At 38.2% G+C, this 25,683-nt stretch overlaps 5 protein-coding genes across 9 annotated transcripts; 4 read left to right on the top strand and 1 right to left on the bottom strand.

Moving 5' to 3' along the window:
• Window positions 1–2,891: 2,891 nt before the first annotated feature.
• On the top strand, window positions 2,892–6,222 carry LOC119988984 (probable receptor-like protein kinase At5g59700). Its single transcript, XM_038834260.1, has one exon. The coding sequence runs from the start codon at window positions 3,480–3,482 to the stop codon at window positions 5,922–5,924; it is 2,445 nt and encodes an 814-aa protein (XP_038690188.1). The 5' UTR covers window positions 2,892–3,479; the 3' UTR covers window positions 5,925–6,222.
• A 1,148-nt stretch (window positions 6,223–7,370) lies between these two features.
• LOC119989028 (protein RDM16) lies at window positions 7,371–11,987 on the top strand. Of its 3 annotated transcripts, XM_038834315.1 has the most exons (7): window positions 8,035–8,173; window positions 8,707–8,790; window positions 8,868–8,991; window positions 9,297–9,764; window positions 9,848–10,042; window positions 10,151–10,311; window positions 10,849–11,987. In XM_038834315.1, coding segments are annotated over exons 1-7 (1,914 nt in total). In that variant the 5' UTR covers window positions 8,035–8,171; the 3' UTR covers window positions 11,729–11,987. The 3 variants fall into 3 exon arrangements, with proteins under 3 accessions (XP_038690242.1, XP_038690243.1, XP_038690244.1); XM_038834314.1 differs by having other exon boundaries at window positions 7,371–8,173; window positions 8,707–8,991; XM_038834316.1 differs by lacking the exon at window positions 8,035–8,173 and having other exon boundaries at window positions 8,873–8,991.
• A 76-nt stretch (window positions 11,988–12,063) lies between these two features.
• LOC119989029 (ABC transporter G family member 6-like) lies at window positions 12,064–13,541 on the top strand. Its single transcript, XM_038834318.1, has one exon. It carries the CDS (start codon window positions 12,101–12,103, stop codon window positions 13,100–13,102), a length of 1,002 nt encoding a protein of 333 aa, XP_038690246.1. The 5' UTR covers window positions 12,064–12,100; the 3' UTR covers window positions 13,103–13,541.
• A 200-nt stretch (window positions 13,542–13,741) lies between these two features.
• LOC119989116 lies at window positions 13,742–14,444 on the top strand. Its single transcript, XM_038834436.1, has one exon. The coding sequence runs from the start codon at window positions 13,807–13,809 to the stop codon at window positions 14,368–14,370; it is 564 nt and encodes a 187-aa protein (XP_038690364.1). The 5' UTR covers window positions 13,742–13,806; the 3' UTR covers window positions 14,371–14,444.
• Window positions 14,445–14,603: 159 nt separating this feature from the next.
• On the bottom strand, window positions 14,604–25,367 carry LOC119989115 (SAC3 family protein A-like). 3 transcript variants are annotated; one of them, XM_038834433.1, is made up of 15 exons: window positions 25,072–25,367; window positions 24,868–24,939; window positions 23,157–24,011; window positions 22,823–22,921; window positions 22,049–22,594; window positions 21,441–21,542; window positions 20,124–20,221; window positions 19,699–19,861; window positions 19,047–19,493; window positions 18,783–18,923; window positions 18,344–18,403; window positions 17,297–17,427; window positions 16,243–16,376; window positions 15,891–16,123; window positions 14,604–15,267 (listed from the first exon to the last, which is right to left on the bottom strand). In XM_038834433.1, exons 2-15 carry the CDS (start codon window positions 24,925–24,927, stop codon window positions 15,166–15,168), a joined length of 3,171 nt encoding a protein of 1,056 aa, XP_038690361.1. In that variant the 5' UTR covers window positions 24,928–24,939; window positions 25,072–25,367; the 3' UTR covers window positions 14,604–15,165. The 3 variants fall into 3 exon arrangements, with proteins under 3 accessions (XP_038690361.1, XP_038690362.1, XP_038690363.1); XM_038834434.1 differs by lacking the exon at window positions 22,823–22,921 and having other exon boundaries at window positions 25,072–25,365; XM_038834435.1 differs by lacking the exons at window positions 24,868–24,939; window positions 25,072–25,367 and having other exon boundaries at window positions 23,157–23,537; window positions 23,636–23,771.
• Window positions 25,368–25,683: the final 316 nt, after the last annotated feature.

Below are 25,683 nucleotides of genomic sequence, written 5' to 3'. Positions count from 1 at the left end.
AAAAACAAAAGGTTTAAGGTTTTATAGTGTTAGAGTTTAGGGTTTATATTATTAGGGTATAATTTTATAGGTTTAGTGTTTTATCGGTTAGGGTTTAAGTTTATAACATGACTATAGTTATATAGTTAATAGGGTTTAGGGTTTACATTCATAAGGTTTTATAGGGTTTAGGGTTCCCATTTAAAAAAAACAAAAGGTTTAAGGTTTTATAGTGTTAGAGTTTAGGGTTTATATTATTAGAGTATAATTTTATAGGTTTAGTGTTTTATCGGTTAGGTTTAAGTTTATAACATAACTATAGTTATATAGTTAATAGGGTTTAAGATTTACATTCATAAGGTTTTATAGGGTTTAGGGTTCCCATTTAAAAAAAAACAAAAGATTTAAGGTTTTATATTATTGGGACCGTTAACCTTAGGATTTAGGGTTTAATGGTTTATAGTATTTGTTTTGTCATATTATTAATTTCATCATCATATTTAATGATGATAAATATAAATATATAATATATTGAAGGTATTACATTACAGGGTAAGTTACTAAGTTGGTACTTGATAACATGAATTAATACTTATTAATTGATGTATATTATATTTATTTTGAATTTTTTATATGAGTATTAGTAGATTTTTTTTAGAAGAATATAAGTATTAAATTATTAATATGTGGAAAATTAATAACATAATTATATATTTATAAGAATAATCATATATATATATACACATATTATTACATATTTATATAATATCATATATTTTCGGTTCGGTTCGGTTAATTTGGTTAATTTTTTATGTTAACCGAACCATTAACCGAAAACCGAAATACTCATAAATCTCTAACCGAACCGCCCAATCGGTTAATATTAACCGATAAATTCGATTAACGACCGGTCGGTTCGGTTCGGAAATTCGGTTACAACCGAAATTTGCACAGCCCTATACATTATAAATATGGTCCTGACCAGTGACCAGGAATGGCATTCTTTGCCACTTACCTAAAATACCCAAGCCCTCCTTGTTAAAGACATTATCCCCACTTCGGATTAACATAATCCAACCGAGTGGTGTATAAACAAATGTTCAATACTTCTTACACAATCAACACATTTTTTTAATTTTTTTGGGTTAAAAACCAATGACGATATATGGCTCAAGAAGAATAAATCCATGCGGACATTTGATCTAAAGCGGATAATATTGGTATGTAATATTTGGGCTAGATTTTATAACAAGGTGTCAGAGTTAAGACTTAATCATTTTGGACATGAACTCTACTTGTTCACTTGTTAGGTATGACATAAACATTTCTATAAATGGGAGAGAGTGTTAAGATTTTATCCCACATTGGATTAACATAACACAACTGAGTGACATGTAAACAAATGTTCAATTCCTCTTACACAATCAACACATTTTATGGACCTAATAATCAATTATGACAGCCCCAAAAAATAATAAAACCGAACATCCATTTGACCCAAACTAAATAATACAATATTAATTTGTAGTGTTTGAACTTAATTTCTAACACTACCACTTATATGTTTAAAGACTCGTATTGAACAAGTGAGGGATATTTAGAAGATTCGGACTCTTCACCTCTAAGAGGCATCATGAGTATTGATCATGGTTGCCACTTGGGCTAGCCAGTTCTTCCAACCTACTCGAGTCTCTCCATCATTAAACAAATCCAAAATGAAATGGCTCTCTTTTTTTTTACAGAAAAAATGAAAATTAACCATGTGTTAAAGAAAAGATTTGGCAGAAGAAATATAAAGTAGTGTTTGGTTCACACTCCGTGATTTGAGCTTATTGCTGGTCGTTGTGGAAAACGCGTATGAACACAATCCGCCAACAATATCATCTTCCATTCATAAAAAAAAATAAAAATTCCAGTTGTTTATGACCGGAACCACTCCCCGAAGCTTCTCTATATACACTATTGACCATACTCATCAACAAAATGACAAGAACCAGCTAAGCTAGCAGAGACAGAACAAGTTTGTTTTTGTTTGTTTGTCTTTTGTTGTAATCTCAAGAGATGCGCCAATTATGTTCAAATCTTTGAATACTAAATTGTAAAGACTAGGGAATTAGGGATTGTTATTATTGTTTTTGTGTTTGTGGTAATGATAATGACCATCTCGTTAAGAAAGTAATTTGAAAATCTTAACGTGCATTTATGTTGGTCATCATGAAAAAGTATAGAGTACGTCCTGGCCATCACAGTACTAGATATGTTGATCGTGCTGTGTGTACTAAGTTGGTTGTGCTTGTGCATCTGGGAATTGGAATACATCTGGTAAGGGAATTTATTGGACTTTGGACAAATTGTGGGTAACAGTGTAACACTCGGTGGAACCGTATAAATTTTTGAAAAGTTATGAGTTAGATTTTCATAGAGTAATATTATTGTAACCACGTGTTGAACTTGATCAAATTGATCATGTGGTTAATTTATGTGCTCATGGTTCTGATAACCTGAATCTAGTAGGGTTGTCCAAAAAAATTATATCAAACCGAATTGATTATTAATTCGATTGATCGATTATTTTCAAATATATGTTAGTGAGGGTAGATCAAAAAAACGATCAATTGATCGACAAAATTCATGTAAGAAAATCGAAAACCGACCAAATGTCTATATGATAAATTTGTATCATATCATTTTTTGGTTATCAGAAGGAAAAAAAAAATGTTGTGGGCTGAACTTGGTAGATTTGTATGAATTTACTCACAATGTCGTACGAATTTGAAGCAATTTCGGACGTAGTTCTGGAAAAAGGACGGTTTTTATTTTAAACAAGAAACCGTACAAACGCCATAAATATCTGTTTCTCCTTCTACAGTTCTACCTCTCAAAAAAAGAAAAATAATTCCCCTCTATCATCCCGAGGAACAGGAGCTATCAGCGCATAGCTGTCTTCCTCTTCCTTTAATCGAAATCAATAATGTTCGTATGTTCGACCCACTTTTTAAAACTCAATTGGTTTTACCTTCTCTAATCTGTCGTTTATTGTTTTTTTCTTCACAATCCCATGACCTTGTCAAACCAAACGTCACCAAGAACGATATAAACAATTATTTTCGGGTCTTTTTCGAATCAGTTGAGGGTCCTCACAACGTGTTATTACTGCTTATGTACTTCCTTTTGCCCATTCATTTATTTTTATTCTCAGTTGGATCAGCAAGAAATTGAAAACCTCACCACTGCTTGAGTTGTTCGTGGCTGTTTCCATCTGGGTTTGGGTTCTTGATTGGTTCTCAGGTGATTTTCATTGTCGATCCCATCTGGGGTTGGGTTCATTGATTCTAAGGTGATTTTCATCGTCCATCCCTAGAGGCATTCTCTGTTGCGTTTTTGTAATTTTTGCTGTTCTTGTTTCCTGTACCTACATATCCTGATTTCTTTACCAGTCAGCTTCATCATTGGAGGTTTCTCTTCCATTTTCTTTCTCAATCTCAGTTTTTTTCTTGGTCATGTGGAATGTCAGGAATCCTGAGTTGCTTATTTGGGTCTTGTCTATTACATGTTTGATGTATGTTTCATTGGCATATACCCCTGAAGACAATTATTTGATAGATTGTGGATCATCCACTAACAAATCAGTGGGTGATCGTGTATTTGTAGCTGATAACTCTGATTCCAATGTTCTTTCAACCCCACAAACCATTTTTGTTAATACTAGTTCAGGTCCTGCTGCATCCACCAATGATTCAGTTCTTTATGAAACTGCAAGAATTTTTGATGGAGCATCTACTTACACATTTGTGATAAAAAAGCAAGGGAGGCTCTGGATTCGTCTCCATTTTTTCCCTTTTGTTCAGAACAACTACAATTTGAGCATGGCGAAATTCTCTGTTACTGCTCAAAATTTCACCCTTTTGAAAGATTTTCAAGTGGAGAGTGGTTCCTTGGTGAAGGAATACTCTCTGAACATAACTTCTGATAAGCTAGTTCTCACTTTTGATCCTTCTGTCAATTCATTTGCTTTTATTAATGCCTTGGAAGTCTTTTCACTTCCTGATGAGCTCATTCCCTTGAGTGTTCGAACCATCGGGCCGCAGAGCAGTCACCAAAATCTGCAGAAGCAGGCTTTGGAGACAGTTTCAAGAGTGAATATGGGTAATAGAACTGTGTCTCGCCAAGATGATGATCTTTGGAGACTTTGGGTTTCGGATGATGTATATCTGATACATAGTAATCTAGCAAAGTTTGTGTCCAATGTCAAAGCTGTAAATTTCAGCAATGGAAGACTGACAGAGATGATTGCTCCGGCTAGTGTCTATGGTACTGCCACCATTCTCAACTCAGATGGAGATCCAAGAATAAATGCCAATATAACATGGAATTTTGATGTTGATCCTGGTTTTGAGTATCTGGTTCGGTTTCACTTCTGTGATATCGTGAATAACTCTCAGCAGACGATGGTCTTCAATGTTTATATCAATTCCTGGTTTGTTTATCGGTATTTTGATCTTCGTAATCTCACTTCAAATGTCGTGGGTTCCCCATATGCTTTGGATGTTGTTGTTAGAGTAAGTGACAACCCGATACTAAATGTAAGTGTTGGTCCTTCTACTCCCGGTGAACTTTACCCTTTTGTCATTCTTAATGGGTTGGAGATCATGAAAATAAACAATTCCAGGAGCAGCCTTGATGTTGCAGATTCTATTTCCTCGACGAATTCCAAGTCGAAAGTTGGTGTTATTGTGGGTTTGGCTGCTGGGGGGTTTGTTGCCTTTGTTTCAGCTTTAGTTGTCTTCTTGATGTGTAGGAGAAGAAAATTAGCACATGTTGATCATTCAAAGGAAGATGAGGAGTTTGCATTGAGAGGAGAACGCAAGTTTAATGCTGATGGGACGACAATTGGGTATCGATTCCCTTTTACAGCAATTCAAGAGGCTACTGATAATTTTACTGAGAGTTTGGTTATTGGGGTTGGAGGTTTTGGCAAGGTGTACAAGGGAGTATTGAGTGATGACACTAAGGTGGCTGTGAAGAGGGGAGCTCCTCAATCACAACAAGGTTTTGCGGAATTCCGGACTGAAATCGAAATGTTATCTCAGTTTCGTCACCGCCATTTGGTTTCTTTGATTGGATACTGTGACGAAGGGGATGAGATGATCATTATCTATGAGTATATGGAAAATGGAACCGTTAAGAACCATCTCTATGGGTCAGATCTTCCAAGCTTAAGCTGGAGACAAAGGCTAAAGATATGTGTTGGAGCAGCCAGAGGCCTTCACTATCTCCACACAAGCTCTGCTAAGGCAATCATTCATCGCGACGTCAAGTCTGCAAACATATTATTAGATGAGAATATGATGGCTAAGGTTGCTGATTTTGGGCTCTCAAAGACTGGTCCTGGGATCGATGAGACACATGTTAGTACGGCTGTAAAAGGAAGCTTTGGCTATCTTGATCCGGAGTACTTGACAAGGCAAGTATTGACAGAGAAATCAGATGTTTATTCCTTTGGTGTTGTGATGCTTGAAGTTCTCTGTGGGAGGCCTGTTATTGATCCATCTCGTCCAAGAGAACAAGTGAACTTGATCGATTGGGCAATGAAATGGTACAGACATGGGCAGTTGGAGGAAATTGTTGATCCTCGCCTTTCAGATGATATAAAGCCAGAATCATTGAAGAAATTTGGTGAGATAGTTGAAAAGTGCTTGGCAGAACGCGGTGTTGATCGTCCTACAATGGGTGATGTTTTGTGGAACTTGGAGTCTGCACTCCCACTTCAAGAAAATGAAGAAAAATCCATTCCTTACGGTGAGTCATGTTCACACACTAACTTTGTCAATCAAGTGGAGAACAATGCATCTACTGAACAATTCAGCATGGTAAGCATGGGTGATATTGCTGATGTTTCAATGAGTAAAGTTTTCGCTCAAATGGTGAGAGAGGATGAGCGGTAGATTGCTAGTGAAGAAGCTACATGCTGAATACAAGCAAAAGATGAAATTAAATCTCATGTACATAGAGGTTGTGGTTAAATTTGTTGCAGACAAGGTTGGCAGTTTTCATGATCAATTTAGTTTATATTCTTTGTCATCAAGTCAATGCCTTAAGGGCGTGTTGTAAGTTTACATTGCATTATTTCACCTGCTTGTATGTAGAGTAAGCTTTGAGAAGAAAAGGCATGTATGCAAATTTTGTTCTTTAAGGTTTCTGTTATCACATTCATTATTTTCTTGATCAGGGTTTTCCCCTTAATCTGTTAATGGCATATTGCATTCATTCTCGTGCGCGGCGTTTACTTTCCTCTTCCCTTCTATGATATAATCATTCAATTTTAGCATAAAAGGAACAAGCAAATCTTTCTGTTATGAGTCTGCTCATCTTGCTTGTGGAGCTAAATGAATGGCAGTTTTGTGCATCAAGAATTTGTACCATGAAGATGAAGGATATGCCTTTATGGGAGGAAGCTTGTCTGGAGTCAGTTCCCCTTGTAATAAGCAGAAAAAAGATGATGTTATAGCAATAGAACTTTGAAGGTTGACAAATGAGAACAAAGGATAAACATTAGGTTCTACCGGTGGAGTAAACCCACGCAACTTCTGAAGTTTTTCTACACAGTGTTGGAGTACTTCGTTAGTATTTATACTAAGGGATATGGTCCCGAAATATTGACAAGAGCTTTCGAACTTTAGGTTCAAAGATTTACAGAACAAACTAGGACAACCCTCTTAAGGTTGGTTCATACTATGACTTAATGATGACTTTTACTTTGATTTTTTTTAAATTGATGTTGATCAACTTCTGGTTTTAGACATTTCAAATTCAATGCGTGGTGGAACCAAAATTTAAATAATATTGGCCCTGTTTGGGAGAGCTGTGAGGTGTTATGCGATACTGTGAGTTATAAAATTGTGGTGCTGTGAGGTGAGTTGGAACGTAAAAGTTTTTTGTGCATCACTTTAAAAACTGTAGTGCGGTGCTATGAGGTGCGATTGATGTATCTAAATTACGGTTATATTAGATGATTGATAATATTAATATAAAATCACTTAACGTTTACATTGTACATTAATCTAAAATAAAATAATTGACCTAATTTGATTACATGGGACAATTCAACATATATTTTAAGCGTTTGTGAGTGCTGTGAGGTGCTGTGAGGTAAAAAATTGTGGTGTTGTGAAGTGAGTTTTGCTGTTAAAATGTTTGGTGTGTCACAAAAAACTATGGTGCGATGAGATACCAAACATATAGAATGAAAACATATTACACTGCTTCAAGATGCCCTAGCAATCCGGTTCTTTCAAGACACTATCCGGTTCAACCGGGTCAGTAAGCCACTCCGGGCCGTGAAGACTAAAGAGAGAGCAATAATATAATACCCCCGCCTACAATTTTGTTATTGCTTCTCGCTAATTTCCTCTCTCGCCAAAACAAGATACGAGAGAGTGGATAAGAAAAATAGAACAAATAGCAGTATCAGTGCGAAACCCTAATAATGGATCGTTCAGCCGATAGAGAAAAAGCGAGCAAACGATCCCGGGAAGATCGTGAACGTGAATCAACCAAAGAACACAAACACAAGCATCGAACCCGAGACCGAGAGGAAAGGCACCACCTATCGGAACGAGATTCGAAGAGGGAGAAGTCTCACGAGCCTCGCGAGCATAAGTCCTCCAGACGCGAGGATCGAGAGAGCTCTCGAGATGCAGAGCACAAGCGCGAGAAATCGTATGAGCCAAGGGACGAGAGAGAGAAGAAGAGCAGAGATTCGAAGCGGGAGAGGTCTGACGAGCCTCGCGACCGCAAATCATATAGGCGTGAGGATCGTGCGAGCTCTCGAGACCGAGAGAAGTCGTATGAGCCGAGGGAGGAGAGAGTGGGAAGCAAAGATAGGATTCGCGAGAGGGAGATGAAGCGCGAGCGATCAGATGAGGAGAACGAAAGGAATTTGGAAAGTGAATCGACTAGAAAGAGGAAAGAGCGAGGAGACAACGAAGATATGGTTGATGAAGGAGAGAAGAGGGTTAGAGTTTCTGAAGGGAAAAGAGAGAGGAGGAGATTTGAGGATAAAGTAAAGAATGAGGATAACGATGGTTTTGAGTATGGGAGAAGAGATCATGCAAATGAGATTAAGCTGAAGGAAGAAGTGAGTGACGAAAGAATCGATGCGGGAACAACGAATGGGGGCGGCTTGATTGCAAATGTGAGTTCTCTAGTTCTTTAACTTATCTTTCAATCTTTCTTTGGTTGTTTCAAGCTCTATTTTATGCGTGCTTGAATTGTTTAACCCTTGTATAGATGGATTATTATTGAATCTGGAATACCTTGTCGATTCTTGCAAATACTTATGTGGTCTGTATAATGTATTTGTAGTTGCTGTATACAAATTGTCCTTCATGTGCATTGTCAAAAAAAGAAAAGAAAAAAAAAACACAACACACACACAGAGGTGTGCTTCAGACATTGTTTGATTTGCTTGTAATATAGTTAAATAATTGGTGATTATTTTTCTGGTTAGTTGGAATCTTGTATGATATTATCCCCCCAATCCCCACCCCCAAAAAAAGGGGAAAAACCTCTCTCTCACACACACACACATTCGAGCATCGTTTGTGGTTTTGGTGCTCTCTCTTGTTAAATTCATTGTCCCTCACTCTACATACGATTGATTTGTACATTTTGTATGCAAAGCTTAAGGCTTCCATATTTACGTGTGCATGTAATTTTCCAATACAGGGCACCGCTTCGGAGTCATTTACTAGTAAATCAAGCGATGCTTCTGAGTCCATTATGCCCCCTGGTCATTCCTTCCCTACAAAGGTATATTCAATTTCTACCACCAATGAAAATAAGGGAGTTAGTATTACCAGATCTGATGAGGTTCCTGGAAAATCCAGTACAGATGGGTCATCTGCAGCTGCTGGTAAAAGTGGAAGTCTATCACTTGATGCTCTAGCAAAAGCTAAAAAAGCTTTACAAATGCAGAAGGAATTGTCAGAGAAGTTGAAGAAGATACCCATGGTAAGTTCATTAAAGGATGATTTTGTTCCAGTTAATGTGAAATTTTCAGTCAACCATATCCTTCTTAGTTGAAATTTTTTGATGGTTCTAAATGCCGCATTCTATTCTGAAATCTAAAGGAAACTCAGTCATTAAATCTCTCTTTACATGGGTTATTTTGAGCAAATATTTGTTGGTGTAAATCAAATAATTTAAACTACCAGAATGAAGTCTATTTTCCGATCATCGAAAAGTGTGAAGGTAGGTTTTCTTGGTTTCTTGCACTCCTTGGGATGTAGTAACTCTAATTTCTTATATTCATGCAGTTGAACAAGGGGCCTAGTGCCAGTTCAGATGGTAGCTTAGGATTAAAGGAAGGAGTGAAATCATTAGCTTCTGGTGCGGGAATAGGGGGGAGGTCTGTTCCATTGACGACGACCACCTCCATTCTTTCTTCTGAGGCACAATCAAGTTCGTCAACCTTAGCTGCTGTTGCTGTAGCCTCTGCAACACCAGCTACAAGTGGGATTCCTCCTGTTACTGGCCTTAATACTGTTCCTAATATTGAAGCTGTTAAACGTGCTCAAGAGCTTGCTGCTAAGATGGGTTTTCGCCAGGATCCTCAGTTTGCTCCTCTCATAAACTTGTTTCCTGGACAGATGCCAACAAGTGTTCCTGTGCCACAGAAGCCAACCAAGGCCCCTGTTCTCCGTGTGGATGCACTTGGTAGAGAAATAGATGAACATGGAAATGTCATTAATGTGACTAAACCAAGCAATCTTAGCACCTTAAAGGTTTGCTGAATTTTTACATTTGGACACTAATTATTATGTTTTCTATTTGGTGGTGCCCTGACACGATTCCTCTATGCTTCCAGGTCAACATTAATAAGCAGAAAAAAGATGCATTTCAAATTCTTAAACCTGAGCTTGAAGTGGATCCAGAACAAAACCCCCATTTTGATGGAAGAATGGGCATCGACAAAACAAAGCTTTTGAGACCTAAACGAATGACATTCCAGTTTGTAGAGGAAGGCAAATGGTCAAAAGATGCAGAACTGATAAAATTGAAGGTATTTGCTACTCTTTTTCTATTTAATTACTTATTATTTGGTTGATGGTAGTTGGAAAAGTCATCTTTTACCGTCCAAAGGAGCAATAATTTTTATCTTCTATTGCAGAGTCAATTTGGAGATGAAAGAGCAAGAGAGTTAAAGGCAAAGCAAGCACAGTATGCAAAGGCAAAGGCAGCCCCTGATATAAATCCAAATTTAATTGAAGTATCAGAAAGAGTTATAATTAAAGAAAAACTCAAAGAATCAATTCCTGAAATTGAGTGGTGGTGAGTTCATTTTACTTAAATGTGTATAGTTTGCTGACTTTCTAAGTAACGTGGTTAGTTTTCTTGGTTAATATGGATTAAAATAGAGTTGTAGTTCTAGTAATGTAACAGTAAGTGGACTTTCTTTGACATGAAATCTCACGCCATGTGTGGTGACAGTGTTTCCTTCTATTTTGACTAGATTTATGCTTATATTGGTTTTATTTGCTAGTCACTGCCAATTTGGTGGAGACATTACTGTCTTTTTAATAATCTGGAAGCAGCTAAAAGTTTGATAATGAACTTTAAAGTTTTGTTGTTGCTGCTGATGTCTTTGTGACCTCTAAACAATGGGATTCCTTTTGCAAAGTTGCAAACGGGACAAGTCTATTTCCTCTGTTGATGCTGTCGGCATTTTTTTGTTTATGTTCAGTAGAAAACATCACTGACTGATGACTATGATGTTGATATGTAGTTGCACATATTTATCATCTTGGTTATCTTTTCGTCCATGTTTCGTTGCTGCATATTTACTCGGTTAATTCTGTTTGCTTTCAGGGATGTGCCTCTCATGCCTAATGGTGCTTATGGCGATATTGTCGATGGCAACATCACTGACAATAAGTTCAAAAAGGAGAAGATCACTATCTATGTTGAGCACCCTCGTCCTATTGAGCCTCCAGCTGAGCCTGCTCCTCCCCCTCCTCAACCTCTCAAGCTAACTAAGAAAGAGCAGAAGAAACTTCGTACTCAGCGTCGTCTTGCCAGAGAAAAGGATAGGCAGGAAATGATCAGACAAGGCCTTTCTGAGCCTCCAAAACCAAAAGTTAAAATGAGCAATTTAATGAAAGTTCTTGGCACTGAGGCAACTCAGGATCCCACCAAACTTGAGATGGAAATCCGTGCTGCAGCTGCTGAGCGTGAGCAAGCTCATGTGGATAGGAATCTTTCACGCAAGCTTACTCCTGCCGAACGCCGAGAGAAGAAGGAGAGGAAGCTTTTCGATGACCCTAGTACACTGGAAACTATTGTTTCAGTGTACAAGATCAACGACCTTTCACACCCAAAAACTCGCTTCAAGGTTGATGTTAATGCGCAAGAGAACCGTTTGACCGGCCGCGCGGTGGTTTCGGAGGGAATTAGTGTTGTAGTTGTTGAAGGTGGAAGCAAATCTATCAAGAGATATGGGAAGCTGATGCTTAAGCGTATAAATTGGGCAGATGCGGTGAAAGAAGAAGATGATGATGAGGATGAAGGGGATGACAAACCTGTCAACAAGTGTGTGTTGGTTTGGCAAGGAAGTGTTTCAAAGTCAAGTTTCAATAGGTTCTCCTTTCATGAATGCATTACAGAAGCAGCTGCAAGAAAGGTTTTTGTTGACGCCGGTGTTGCTCACTATTGGGATCTTGCTGTGAACTTCTCAGATGATCAAATTTGAGCGGTCACATGCTTCTACTTTGATGGTTGTTCCTGAAGGCTGAATGATTTTTGGTGTTCTTTGGTAGTGCTGAGTTTGGACAACCACGTCATACCATGCTTCCAACCATATGAGACCATTGCTGATTTTTTCCTTTTCCATGAATGATTCTGAATCCTAGATTTCCCGAGTTGTATTCCTTAAAAACCCTACTCTGTACACTATAAACTTCATAATTGCAGGTGGGATTTATTCTACGGTGAGAGATGTTATCATGCTACGCGTATTTGCAAGCTTACACTTGATGATTTTTGAAGAGGGTGGCCAGGTTCTTCTGCTACATTAGCTCATCCGGCCTGGACACTTATTCTCAAAAGCAAAATCACTTGCAGTATGGTTACTGGTGGGGGGGAAATAACACTAGCTAAAGGAAGACGCCCTGCTTTTTTTATTTTGCTTGCCTATTGTAGGAAACTTGCTTCACAGAACCCTAAACCTTGTTTTATTTGCAAACTGGAAGCCTCATCTGGTGGAACCAAAAGCCTTGTAGAGTTGAACAAATCATGGCAAAGCAAAATGCACACAGACGACCCCGAACAAAACCGCCACGGATTTTCCCTAAAAGAAGCCATAACAGCTGGCACAATCGCGAACCCTTTCTGGTATGAAATGGCAGTTCTATCAAAAAGATCAATGAAAAACTTGCGTAGACAGCCAGAACTGTTTGGAATTCGATTAGGTGCAAGAATGGCAGCAGGATTCATCTTAGCCACATTGTATTGGAGACTCGATAATTCAATGAAAGGTGTGCAAGAAAAACTCGGATTCTTCGCTTTTGCCATTACCACAACCTTCTACTCTTGCGTAGACGCTATCCCCATCTTTCTCCAAGAGAGGCATATCTTCATGAGAGAAACAGCTCACAACGGGTACCGTAGATCCTCCTCATACGTACTGGCCCACTCACTGGTCGCACTACCGTCATTGATTTTCCTCTCATTGGGCTTTGCGGCCATAACTTTCTGGGCCGTGGGCCTACACTGTGGACTGTCAGGTTTCTTGTTTTTCTTCCTGATCATATTCGCCTCATATTGGGCCGGGAGCTCGTTTGTTACATTCTTATCATGCGTGGTCCCGCACGTGATGGTTGGATACACTCTTGGTCTTGAGGTAATAATCTTGGCTTGTTTTTTTTTCCTCTCCAATGATTCTTTATCAGTAGAGAAAAAATCCCTCCATTCTGGATATGGTTTCACTGAATGTCCACTTTTAAGTACCCGTGCGAAGGAATATTACAAAAAGAATTCGACGAACCCGTCCCCGTCGTCAGGTGTTTCGTCAGGGGTGTTGAGATGTTCGATAACACGCCCCTCGGAGCGGTGCCAGGTTCGATGAAAGTGAAACTGTTGGAGACATTGAGTAAGACACTGGGGATGAGGATTACGAGCTCGACTTGCTGGACAACAGGTCAGGACATATTGGCCCAACAAGGGGGTTACTCAGTTGAGCAAGTGGAATTGCTTGATAATGACTATGGCTTGGGGGTTATTTGTTTAGGATCCTGTGTTTACTTGTCTCTCTTGATAGGCAGCAAGAACAAGAGAAGATGAACAAAACAACAAAAGTAAATAAAGAAGGGTAAAGGACCAGAGATGATGGAGCCGGGAGGCGGTGTTTTTTCCATTAAGGTTGTGTTTGTTGGCTTTCCATTTATTTATTTTTTGAATTTGTTTATTATGTAAAAAGTGTGATATAATGGAATGATAATTGTCATCCAGTTCATATAAAATTATTTCTCTTAATAAATTTTGATGAGCACTATAACTCTAAATTCTTGAAATTTACTTTTATGTTTTTGTTTCTGATTTTATATTTTAATAGTTTATTTCTTTTGATTTGATTTGATTTTTGTTTTGTTTTGCGTGGTTTTTATTTTATGTAACGTATTTTTGTTGTTCTTCTGTGTAAAGTTGACATATTTTTCCATGATTATTTTAAAACAAAAAATATTAATTAAATCAAAAGAAGGTACCTTATCCAAACTCCAAAGAAGCATAGACTCGCACAATCGAAAGAGCTGAAGAAGAAAGAAACCAACAATGGCGATCTTACCGTCGTCTCTGCAACTCTCTATCCCGTTTCCCTCCCCGTGCTCCTCTCGGCACGCTCTCACTTTTAAACGCAAAACTACGCCCCTTCCTACCTTCACCGTCAGAGCCGCTACGGACGAGGATCCACAATCACCATCCAAGTCAGAACCCGAATCCAGTGACCCCTTCGAGGAGCGCCTCTCAGAGGTCCGCCTCCGCTACCGGAGCGGAACTGGAAAGAAAGCGGAACTCCGTAAGGCAAGGAAGGGATCTTCGAGGTCTAGTTCCAAAGTTGGGATGTACTTACCTCCGGTGGCATTGGCGGAGGCGGAGTCGGATGGGCTGAAAGTGGAGTTCGGATTTAGCCCGTATAGCGAACGAGTAAACGGGCGGATAGCAATTCTTGGATTGACGGCTTTACTACTGGTGGAGCTTGCCACAGGTAAGAGCGTGATAAATTACCACACACCAGGGATAGTGTTGATCCAAGTCTACTTTGTGGCTGCTGTTACAGCTATGTATTGCAAATATGATAAAGAGAAAATGTCCGTCTGGCCTCAATCTTCTGAATAATGCAAAGCTGTAGAATCTGCCCTTTCCCTTCTGAATAATAATTCAAGTGTCGAATTTGCCCTATCACTGAATAATTCAAGTTGTAGAATCTGCCCTTTCACTTCTGAATAATTTACGTGTTTCCGAGAATAGTGCTTAAATAAAGCAACAAGTCACGAGTTAATACCAACAAAGTTAGATACCAACCCAATGAGAGATGGCTCGATTCTCAATTAACTAGATTAAACATATACGTGTCAAAAGTTTCATTCCAACGCCATTCCAAAACAGTCACAAGTTAGATGTAATTACAGTGTGTTTACAATGACAGAGATTAAAGTGAATAAATAAATCTGAAGTGATCGTGAAAACTGGTGAAACTGTAGATTTAATAATAAACACACAACAATTAGATGATACTTAACTTTCTAATTCTAAACAAGAGTTAAAATGTTCTCTTCACCAAGAAAGAATCAGCCACTTTCCATCATATTAAGTTGAGAAAGAAAAACCAATGCTCGTTCTATCCCCTTGTGCCATCATCTTGTTAGAACAATTTCTAGGGGAAAATGACCTAGAAATATGATTTCTTTTTCATTTCCTATTCACTTCATACATATCGATCTGCCTTATCCAGAGGTACAAGCCTCCAAGTGTCCAGTGAAACCCCCTCTAAGTAGTGCCATGAGGGTAGCATATTTTCCACCCTAGTTCTTTCGTGTACTGTCTAGTAAAACCCCCTCTAAGTGGTGCCATGAGGGTAGCATATTTTCCACCCTAGCTCTTTCGTGTACGGTTCAAGTATATTCACCCTAGCTATAAAGAAGTCCGTGCCAGAAAATCATTAACAGCTAAACTGGCATCTCCATGGGCCACGGCGTCATCAGGCTCTGGCATGTAGAGACTAGAAGATGATGCCTGCAAGCAAATGTATATCATGGTGTTATTGAAAGCATAAATAAACCAGAGGAAAAATGGCTTAAAGCATTAGTTGACTTCCTGACTTCCTACAGCATATGCTGTTCAGTAAAATATAGCTGCACCATAGGTGAAAGCAGTCAAAATACATGGCACCTCAAAGGAAACAAAATAAGTACAATGCCATCAATCATCTTTTTAAGTTGGATTTTTTAGCGCTTATGACTTATGAGTTTCAGATTCAACAAGTTTTACTGAGCAAACATCGCAAGGAACAGTAATTTGAGAAGGGCCTACAAGGCTCCAAGACGTTGAAATGCACGTGCCATACCGAAAGATTACAGAACTTCAATCTACATTCGATAATTTAATTTTCAGATCCCATCCCCTGAAATCGAATTCAAGCTTCAAAAATAAGTATTTTCATCAAATTTTTTGCTACAGGAATACCATACAGCTCAGACACTGACATTTGTGCATGCCGTTACTGAAAAACGAGTTTATAGACGACGATGGGAACAGAAAACTGATTTCAAACTAAACATATTTGGAGCTCTCAACAGTCTAGCACCATAGCGTTGGTAAGTCCATTAAAACCATGTAACTAACCATATTGAACATACCTTTGTATCAAGCTGCAACTCTCCACTAGTATCTGCAGTAAGGCATGCACCATGTGCCTTCAACCATTCCACACACTCCTCTAGCCCATCTGAAACCTCTGGACTGACTTCATTTGTAGGCAAGACACTGATGAAGCCAAGAACATTTGCTATGTATGAAACCGGTACAGTAGGGCGATAGGACCGAGTCATGCAACTCACAGCCTTATATCGCATCTTTTCAACATAAAGATCTACAGAAAGCAGCGAAAATAAATGGGGGTGAAAGCATCACCCGATCAATTCCTAAATAAGTAAATTGAAATCAAGATTTTTCCTAAATGGAAGGATTCATTACAATATATATACTCACCCATATGGCAAGCATTCAAGTTCGGAGCGCTTTTGTATAGTTTGAAGAACATAACGTAATTCCCTGAAGTGACTGCTTCACGAACAGCAAGTGCATGTTTAACAGCTTCATCTTGCTTTGCCTTATCTGATAATCTAGCAATTTGGAGAAATGATGTTTTGTATAAGCTTTTAAAATTATTTCACGGACTAAATGAAAGAAAAGAAAGCTCCCTCCAAGCAATTTCAAGTTTTTAACCCAGAATGTAATGCTATGATTCATTCTTATAATGAGCCAGCCATGCAAACCATTGTGCAAGTTCGATTTAAATGACAGGCATTAAATGCAAGCGTGAATAGAGTAATTCTCATAACTTGAAATCTTAGGTAAAGGTAAGGTAAACACCAATCATCCACAAGGGTCTCCCAGTGGGCGGGGTCGGGGTTAGACAAAATGTACGTAGACGTTACCCCTACATAATATGTGGAGAGGTTCTTTCAAGAAATTGAACTTGTGACCTCTAGGTTGCACCCCTACAACTCTACCACTGAGCCACATGTTCGCATGTACGTTCAAATCTTAACAATACTTAATTTAAAAATGTTGTCAAGTTTGGAGCCGGCACAAAACAGTACAAGATATTCAACTGATAAAAGTGCAGTAACCAAATAGGGTAATAATTTTGATCAATTTTTTTATAAATGTAGTTGATTCATAATAGTTTCTATTATAGATTCATAGCCAAGCCCAAACTGTTTGAGACAAAGGCTTTGAAGAAACGAGCTTCCTTGCATCTCTTCTACCGGTACACGGAAGATTATTCCTTCTTTAAGGAATCCTATAAGTGTTATTGGAAACATTTCTTACAACTTATATTGCAGTAGCAGGTCTGGTCCCCTGACCAGCTAAAGGACAACCAGGTTAGAAACTCTCAACCCCGTCCTAAGCTGATCAGATGTGGCTTGTGTGATTCCGATCACTAAACTAAAACTACCTATGAGTAGACCTTCAAATTGTAAGAAATGGAATTATAACTCCTCAAAGTACAAACTTGTTATTCTGTTAAGGTCCTAACCTTGACATTGACGATAGGACATCTCTGTTGTTATTAGAGTGCAAAATAACACACAGTAAGTTGTATGCTGCAAATTCCATATTGCATCCTGCAATTCCTTCAGCATAAAGGGTCATCAGCTGTGATTGGCACTGCAGTCAAATTATCAAAAGGAAAAGAGTCCATCAATACTTGTATTCACACAAACCACAAGCAGCTCAAAATTACATTTATCATACTAATCTACACTCTGTGTCATAAAACTTAGGCGATGATTGACTGTAACAAACACCATTTTAATAATCACATAAAAACACCAGTCAAGTATTAGCCTGGTACCAACTTAATCACATCCAACGAAACAAATGCACCCTGTCAGTTTTGAACCCATCAGTTGAGCCAAATGTAGAAAATAAAAACTCAACAAATTGTATATGACAGAAGATTGAAAGAACACAACAGAAAAACATTTTCAAGAAGTGATCCAGGTTAGATGACCATATAGTTTATATGGGTTGTGTAGTGCCATCTTATGTGTGTTTCTTGGCATAAGTGACTTAGCGTCATCTACATGATGTATAAAAAATGTGTACAGGGACCCAATTATCCGCAATGATACACTTTCCACACAGTTTTTGCTGCCAAAAAAATTTTCCTAGGACTAAACTATTTGCCGATGATAAAGTAGAATAGTAAAGTGAAAAAGAAAATAACTTGAAAACGGAGAGTAATCTTCTTAGTGGTTGTGGTTGTGTATAACTATTTGAAGCACAAACAATAGGCTAATTTTTTCACAGATAATGCTTGAGACCTCCAAAAAGTGACCCCCATTTAATGTGGAGGGTTAGATGTGAAGTGGGTCCTACATGTGTGTTTTTAATTAATGACTATTTTAATGCCACATAGATTTGGAAGATTTTTGGGGGTCAAATTTTGGAGGTCTCTAGCATTGTCCTTTTTTCACCATGAGACATGACAATGCCAAAAACTCAATGTTTTCTGAGAGGCTTGCGATCCCAAGTAAGATGCAAAATAAATCATTTTCAACTAGACAATAAAGCCACCAACCTGATTGTACTCAGGCAAGTCACCAACTTCCAGTGCTAATCGAGCATGAGTCTCATACACCTGTACGTACAAGTCAAGCATGACTATTAACAACAAAGTACAAAGTGTATAAGAAGGTCTGTCCAAGAAAAGAAAAAATATTTTTATGCTTTGGTATTTTACGAGCTGAAAAGCTGCATTAACTTCTACAAGGGTGACATTGGAACTCTAAGATCTCTCCTTTTCTTCTTCCATTCTCTAAAAGTTTTATCCATAGTACAACAACATAATAACATTTAAATTGAGAAGCCCATTTGGCATGGTGGCCAAGGCAACTCATCACTATGACTTAGGTTATGTGTTCAAGCTCCCCACACCCGAAAGGTTACCTATAAGACAACATTAATTTCTTTTCATAAGAAAAAAAAAATAGAAGCAAAAGAAGCTGTATGAAGCATACCTTGACAGTTAGTTGATTGTGTATTCTTTGAACAGTTAAATCTTGGCGAATAGACTTCAATTGGTCACATTTGTAAAGATAGTTCTTTTGAGAATTTTGAACCATAAGAAGAGCTTTTTCGAGCACTTCTTCTGGTCTTACCTGTGGATGTTAAATAAATTAGAGCAAATTAATTATGAATATAATGGTCCATCAATTGTTTTCTAAATTTTGTATCAAGGAAGAATGCCAAAGAAAATGATTGAATGAAAATGGGAAATTTACAGCGGATGGATCAGGTGCAGAAGTAAGGCGTAGATAGCGTTTCTCAATGTCCTGGCAGGTCCCCTTAACAGTCAGCGCATCCCAGTCAATGTCTTCAACAGCCTTGATAGCACCATCATCGAAGCTTTTGCTATGCACCAAGGCACTAGCCCTTCTGTTGAATAAGTTTTCAGTTCCCACTTGTTTTGCTTTGAAGTAATTAATTTCTGCTCGATGTCCCTGCCCCTTTTCAAAACGCTTAGAGCGGTCTTCACGTCTCTTTCTTTCCTCTGGTGAATTTGCAAGTGCTATTGCACCAGAATAATATGCTGTTAAACTCTGTTCCTTATCACTGTCACTTGATGCATCACCATTATCAGCAGCATTAAAAGCATCAGCTAAACGCTGCTTCTTCACTCGTCTCTGGGCATTTTTGCTTGCAGTTTTCTTGGAATTGGCACTTAATGGCTGCATAAATTTATTCAGCATGAGACCAATTCACTAAATATCTAAAGGAAAAATGATGTTCTCAACTATCAGAGGATGTTAAAAGGGCAATGGCATGTAAAAGACAACGTCCCCAGTAATGAATCAACTGGCCATATTATGCAATACATCAAGGCTGAAAAAATTTAAAAAGAGACGAATGCCTAAAATAAAATATGCGGTGTACCTTTCTGTCCCAACCACCATATTTTACAGTCTCGTTACTGACAGAAAGTGGTTTGACAACTGATTTCTCCTCCGGTAACGGCTCCCATCTACTTTTTGATCGCTTACTGGGACTCCTTTTAAACTTGGGTAAAGAAGAAACAGGAGTTGCATAATGAAAATTGCTGCAGGGAAAAAAAATTAAAGATATTATATGAGAAACTAGATTCCCCCCCCCCCTTTTTTTTGACATTATGGTTGCTAACGACATACGGTAAGCCCTTCCAAAACCGCACCAACCCGCTCATTAATTGAGCTGAGGCCCAATGACCAAGAAAATTCCTTTTTTGAATAGAATGACCAAGAAAACTTAGATTATATTAAATGTTAATCTAGCCACAATGTTAAGTTAATAGAAAGAGACTGAGGGATGGAGGAAGTACATACTCCTTATTGGCTATATCTGGGTTTGGTAATGGAAAAAGAGGCTCAGTATCCCAGTCACGAGTATGAAGAGTACCATCAGCAGTTGCCTTTGTTATAATCTGGAATGGAGATGTAAAGAGAATAGAATGAAAAATAAACAATGTAAGTTGTACTAAAAGTACTTCATACTAACAACCACCAAGCAGAAAACAATGAAAAGTATACCGCATGCGGCAACAAATACTAAAGAAGAGATCAATAAAAAAGATTTAAAAGACAAATGACTATGTTGCAATGCAGATTTCAGCTACAAGTCTCCAAATAATTTACCGTGGCATCATAAATAGATACCCTATAAAACACAAGTACCTAAATAACCAACTAAAAAATTCAAGCAAACGAGTAATTGACAAAAATTTAATGCAATAATGGCTGATGATGCTCAACCCTCAAGTCATCTTTAGAGAATCTCAAAACGGCATCAAAAACCTTAGTAGAATTGCTCAAGTCAAAAAGTGAAAAACATGCAATGCACACAAGCACAAAATTTTCCAATCTTAAATGTCTGCAGTTTTATTAAATGCATATTTCCTCAATCAGCTATGAAATTTTGTTAACTGCCCTGCTTTTCACAAGCATATTCACCCAACTTTAAGCTATACCAATTACCAAGGATCAGCATGCATCAGATGCCATGATGTAGTTTTAAAACTACTTATGTAAATTTTGTTTAGGATTGAGCGAACCAAAAACCCTACCCCCCAAATTAATCCCAAAATCAAAAACCTTAGGACATAAGCTTCCCAATTCATAGGTTTTTAAAGCTGAAACAGAACAACCAGCAAACAAGAACCATGGTTATTCCTTTAATTTAGAATAGTGTCGTCCTAAATCTCTAGGCTCACCTTCCCCTCTCAGCCTCTCACTAAAACTCCTATTGTAACTTTGCATAAAGATTTTTATTTATTTATGAGCCAAGCAAGCCTTTAAATAGAGTTTTACAACCATTGGTTCAAGGAAACATTAGGATTCCAAAACCTGACTGACCTAGAAAAACGTAATGACTTAAAAAACCTAACTAAAAGGGAAACCTTCTCCAAAAAGGATTCCTAGACTCTGAAAAAGTTAATTTAAAGGAAATCCTCTTCCAATAAGGATTCCTACAAAACGTAATGTAAAGGAAATCCTCTTCCAATAAAGATTCCTGCATCATGCCACCTTGTTCACAAAAAGTTATCTCTCTTTGTTCCCTTGCTAGGGTGGCTGAAGACGGCGTACATTTATGGTTCCATTGATAATTAAACTCTAACCAACCCAAGTTTGAACTACAAAACTCACCCCCTTCATTGCAGCCTGACAAGCAGCCATTTGTGCATCATCTTTACAGCGAGCTAAAGCTCTTTCAACATAACCACGTAGTGACTTGGGGAACGAATCAGGCTGCAAACAAACAAAACGTCATCACATAAAAGAAACCATCATATAATTAAAAGTGCTTCAATTTAAAGAAAAAAAGTACAGAAAAAAACCTCATCCCTAAAATTCCTAAGAAACTCTATCTACCATAAGAAAGCATTTAGCCAGAATTCTTCGTTATAACTTTAAGCAAAGCATTTAGCCAGAATGCTTCCTTATGTAAGAATTCTTCCACTTGACACAAAGACTTATGCCAGAATTCTTCGTTATAACTTTAAGTAAACAAAAAAAATTCGAAGCACCAGAAACACAGAGAAGCTAAGCAAGAAAAAAAAAGTTTTCCAGGAGAAGGATGAAGAGGATATATGTTCTGGCAACAGTTGCTCAAAGAATGTTCTCCAAACAGAATAATACATCCCAGGGTGTTAAAAACTTTTAACACTCACAACATAATCTAAACATTAAATATCACAAGCTACAAGTAATAAGTACAGGAAAAGTAAGCAAAATGACCAAAATGAGAGTCTCACCTTAATGATGCAATCAACAGCATCATTAGACGACACCTTATCATTTGGCTTTGGCAGCGACACACTAATATAAGCAGGTTTTGCTGCCGCACTGGCTGTAGAGCTATCCTTATCACTTTTTGGTAAACCCAAATTTGAAGCAATTCTAGGATTCGTTGGAATCTGCATTTTGGTTCCCCTTCGCAAATCTAAAGAAGGACCACTCTGCTGAGGCGATTGGTAATCCTGGGACTGAGGTGACTGGTAAGTCTGGGACACCAGAGGAGGAGGTTGATAACTCTGGGGTACCTGATGCGAAGATTGATAACTCTGAGGCACCTGATGGGAAGATTGATAACTCTGGGGCACCCGATGAGGAGCAGGATACTGTGAACTGGGTACCTGAGCATATGCACTCTTCTGTTGATCCTGAAAATTATTATAAGAATTTTGTGAATCTAAAGGTTTTTGGAAGTGTGTTTGTATAGGACTATCATGGTGATTTGGAAAGCTTGGAACCCCCTGTTTCCAGTAACTATCATGTGAACTGCAAGCTGCTGCATTGGGCTGAAAAGAAAAACAGAAAAGACAACTGTTTATCAACTATTACCGCTCTTGCCCAATAACTTACTGATCTAGGATGATCATTTAGCATCTAAATTGAATTTGGCAAAGTACATAAAAAAATAACGAAAAAGGGCTCACGGTGCCAGCAAGATTGATCAGACAAACGAATAAATATCAAATAATCCACCAACAAGAATTTTTTTCTAGATACGAGGGAATGAATCTCACACGATAACTGATGAAAGCTTCCACCAACCCATCAATATTGAAAAGAATACAGTAAAATATATGACAGCCCCGAAGTCCAAAAGCATAATATATCAGCACCTGACCTTCAAGAACAGTGAACCTTAATGCTGAGTTAAACATTTAAATTTTTCCTTCATCCAATATTTAAAATTAAGCTAAAGTGATAACAAAATTGAAATTAACAAATGCTTTTCAACCAAGCAAGAAGGAATGAAATAAAACACACATCCTCATAGCTATAAGCAATTTGCTCACACTCAAATATGGAAGCATTTTAATCCCCTCGTATTCTATGCAAAAGGATAACTCAAACCTGCAATGAGGGCAACTCAGACGAACCAGAGTCCGGTCTCCAAGATGGATTGGAAGATGGAGGTGGCTGACTGTTTGAAGTTGGATACACGACACTGGTGCTAGGAGCTGAAAATCCCTGGTTAGATGTACTAGCAACAGACAAATTTTCAGTGCCAGGAGCACAAGTGACTTCCGTCTGACTGGAGTAGTCTGCCCATTGTTGGTAATGCTGTTGCTGTTGATATTGTTGAGAAGTAGCAGCAGCAGTACCAGAACTATATGCACCTGTTGTGTCTGAAGCATAGTTCAAGTACTGATGAGGTGCATAGTTTGCATAATTTCCTTCATTCCACACAGTAGTCTGATTACTATAACCGCCACTTGGGTAAGCTCCAGCTGTCTGATAAGTACCAGGATTGTAGTGAGTGCCAGAATAACTTGCAGGCCCAGCATAAGACCCTGTATTCTGAAATGAGGAAATAGGCTGATGAGGAGCACCTGTGTTTTGATATGCTCCTGCAGGCCGAGCATATGATGGATTGGTTTGCTGTTGATAACTGCCATAGTAACCTGGGTATCCTGTGTTTGCATAACCATATGGATCTGAAGAATTCGGGTATGACGCATAGCCATTGTACACTTGTGAAGCATTTGTTATTCCTAAACTTGATGAACTGACAACAGATGTTGCATTTGACCCATCTTGGATGTTTCCCAAGTGCTGCTGCTCATATTGATAACCAGAACTTGGAGTTCCATTCTCCACAGATTGATTATCCGCCGTAGGCAAGGTCCACAATACAGCTTCAGAACTAGTCATGGAGGGAAAATATGAAGGTGTCTGACCTTGGCTTGCATCAGTAACATGTCTAGTCTGAAATGGGAAACAAAAGAAATGATGTTAATTGAGATCAACTTTCCACAAAACCATGAAGCTCAAAATAATAACCAATGTAAAGGGCAATCAGCCTAAAAAGAGAAAGCAATCACTAGCTGCCAACTCTCTGCTACCTAGAAAAAAATTAAAATAAATAGGTGTCATCTATACCAAAGAATAAGATAGTTCATTACAAACTGTTCCCAGTGCTGCCTGACAACTTGAAGTTTAGGATCTTCAAGTTGTAAGTGAAGTGTGAAACTAGTAGTCCTTTGAAGTCACTGATTTCAGGCACAGACTCAGATCAATTGGCTGAAAGGCTGATTCAATTACTCATTCGATTACTGATATGATTGATTTGAAGGCAATATAGACATAGCTTTCAATTAATGCGACCATATTGGTCATTCCACCCTCAACAACTAGACCAAACTGAGCAACACTTGGGTGGCATGGTCCCTTTGACAGTTTGACCACACCCAGCCAAACTGGTTCTAGGCTCTATAACTAATCGTAATTCCAATAACACAACTAGTGAACAATATAAGCTGCCATAGTTTTATAATCCAATAACATCAGTAACTCAACCAACAACAAGTCAACAACTATCCTAAACCGTGCTTTGCAAATATAAAATTCATTTAGCTCTGCTGCACAAAAAACACTTAAGAACACCAACTGAGCTTGTATTCAACTACATTAACATGTTGAACCAAAACCAAGTTGTAACAACTAATGCATTTAGTTCCAATACAATTTTATTGAATACAAAAACCAAATCAAGGACTTTTGTCATCAATTAATTTGTTACTACCAGATAATTAAGACAGAAAACTGATCCTTAGGATAGTACCTCAAGCGAATTTGGACCTGCCGGAGCTACAGTCTGCATATTGCTTCCTTGGTTCATCATATCATGAGCATCCTATTTCACCACATCAAAAGATCATTAGCATACACGAACTCAATCCGGCCAATACATCAAAATTACCCTCAACAAAGGAAAAAAAACACACAAAACCCTAACTAACTAAGCAGGAAACTGACGAAAACGAACCTTCAAACGATGAACCAAAATTCGACGTCGGAGCAAAGGGAACTTGTCAATGCTTAGGCGGGATAGATCGCGAGCGGAATTAAAAATCACAAAACTAATCGAGATATAAAAAAGAATAAAAAAACAACAATACAAAAGAATATCAACAAATGATTTGTTTGTCCATATGTCCTGTATGCAAGCAGTAACTGATACAACAGAGAAGTAACGATTGAACAAATTCCAACATAAATCGACAGAGAGAAGCAGACGGAGATTTTAGAGAGCGTCTGTGACCCTTTCAGAACGTTTAACGCCTGGCGGTAGAGGATGAACGAAGAAGGGAAGACGCAAAGCCAAAATTACTGTTACTTTTTGGGTAACTTGATCATGGGCCAACAGGCCCAAAAGTCCCGGCCTGCCCAGCCCACTTTTCGTCCGCTTAGCCGCTTAGGTAACATTAGACTCAAAACTTTTTCCCGATGAGCCCTACTTTTGGCCGTATACGTTTGATCTTTTATCCATTAGAGACTTTATTTTTTATCTTTTATCCATCAGAGACCAATTTTTTGTGAAGTTTTGACTGTTTTGTCTATTTTGGTGATTTTTCATCTTTTCTCTCTGAACTTATTT

Source organism: Tripterygium wilfordii, chromosome 21 (genome assembly GCF_013401445.1).
Source record: "Tripterygium wilfordii isolate XIE 37 chromosome 21, ASM1340144v1, whole genome shotgun sequence".
NCBI classification, from domain to species: Eukaryota; Viridiplantae; Streptophyta; class Magnoliopsida; order Celastrales; family Celastraceae; genus Tripterygium; species Tripterygium wilfordii.
Note: the sequence above shows the minus strand (reverse complement) of the source record. Positions and strands in the feature narration are given on the sequence as shown.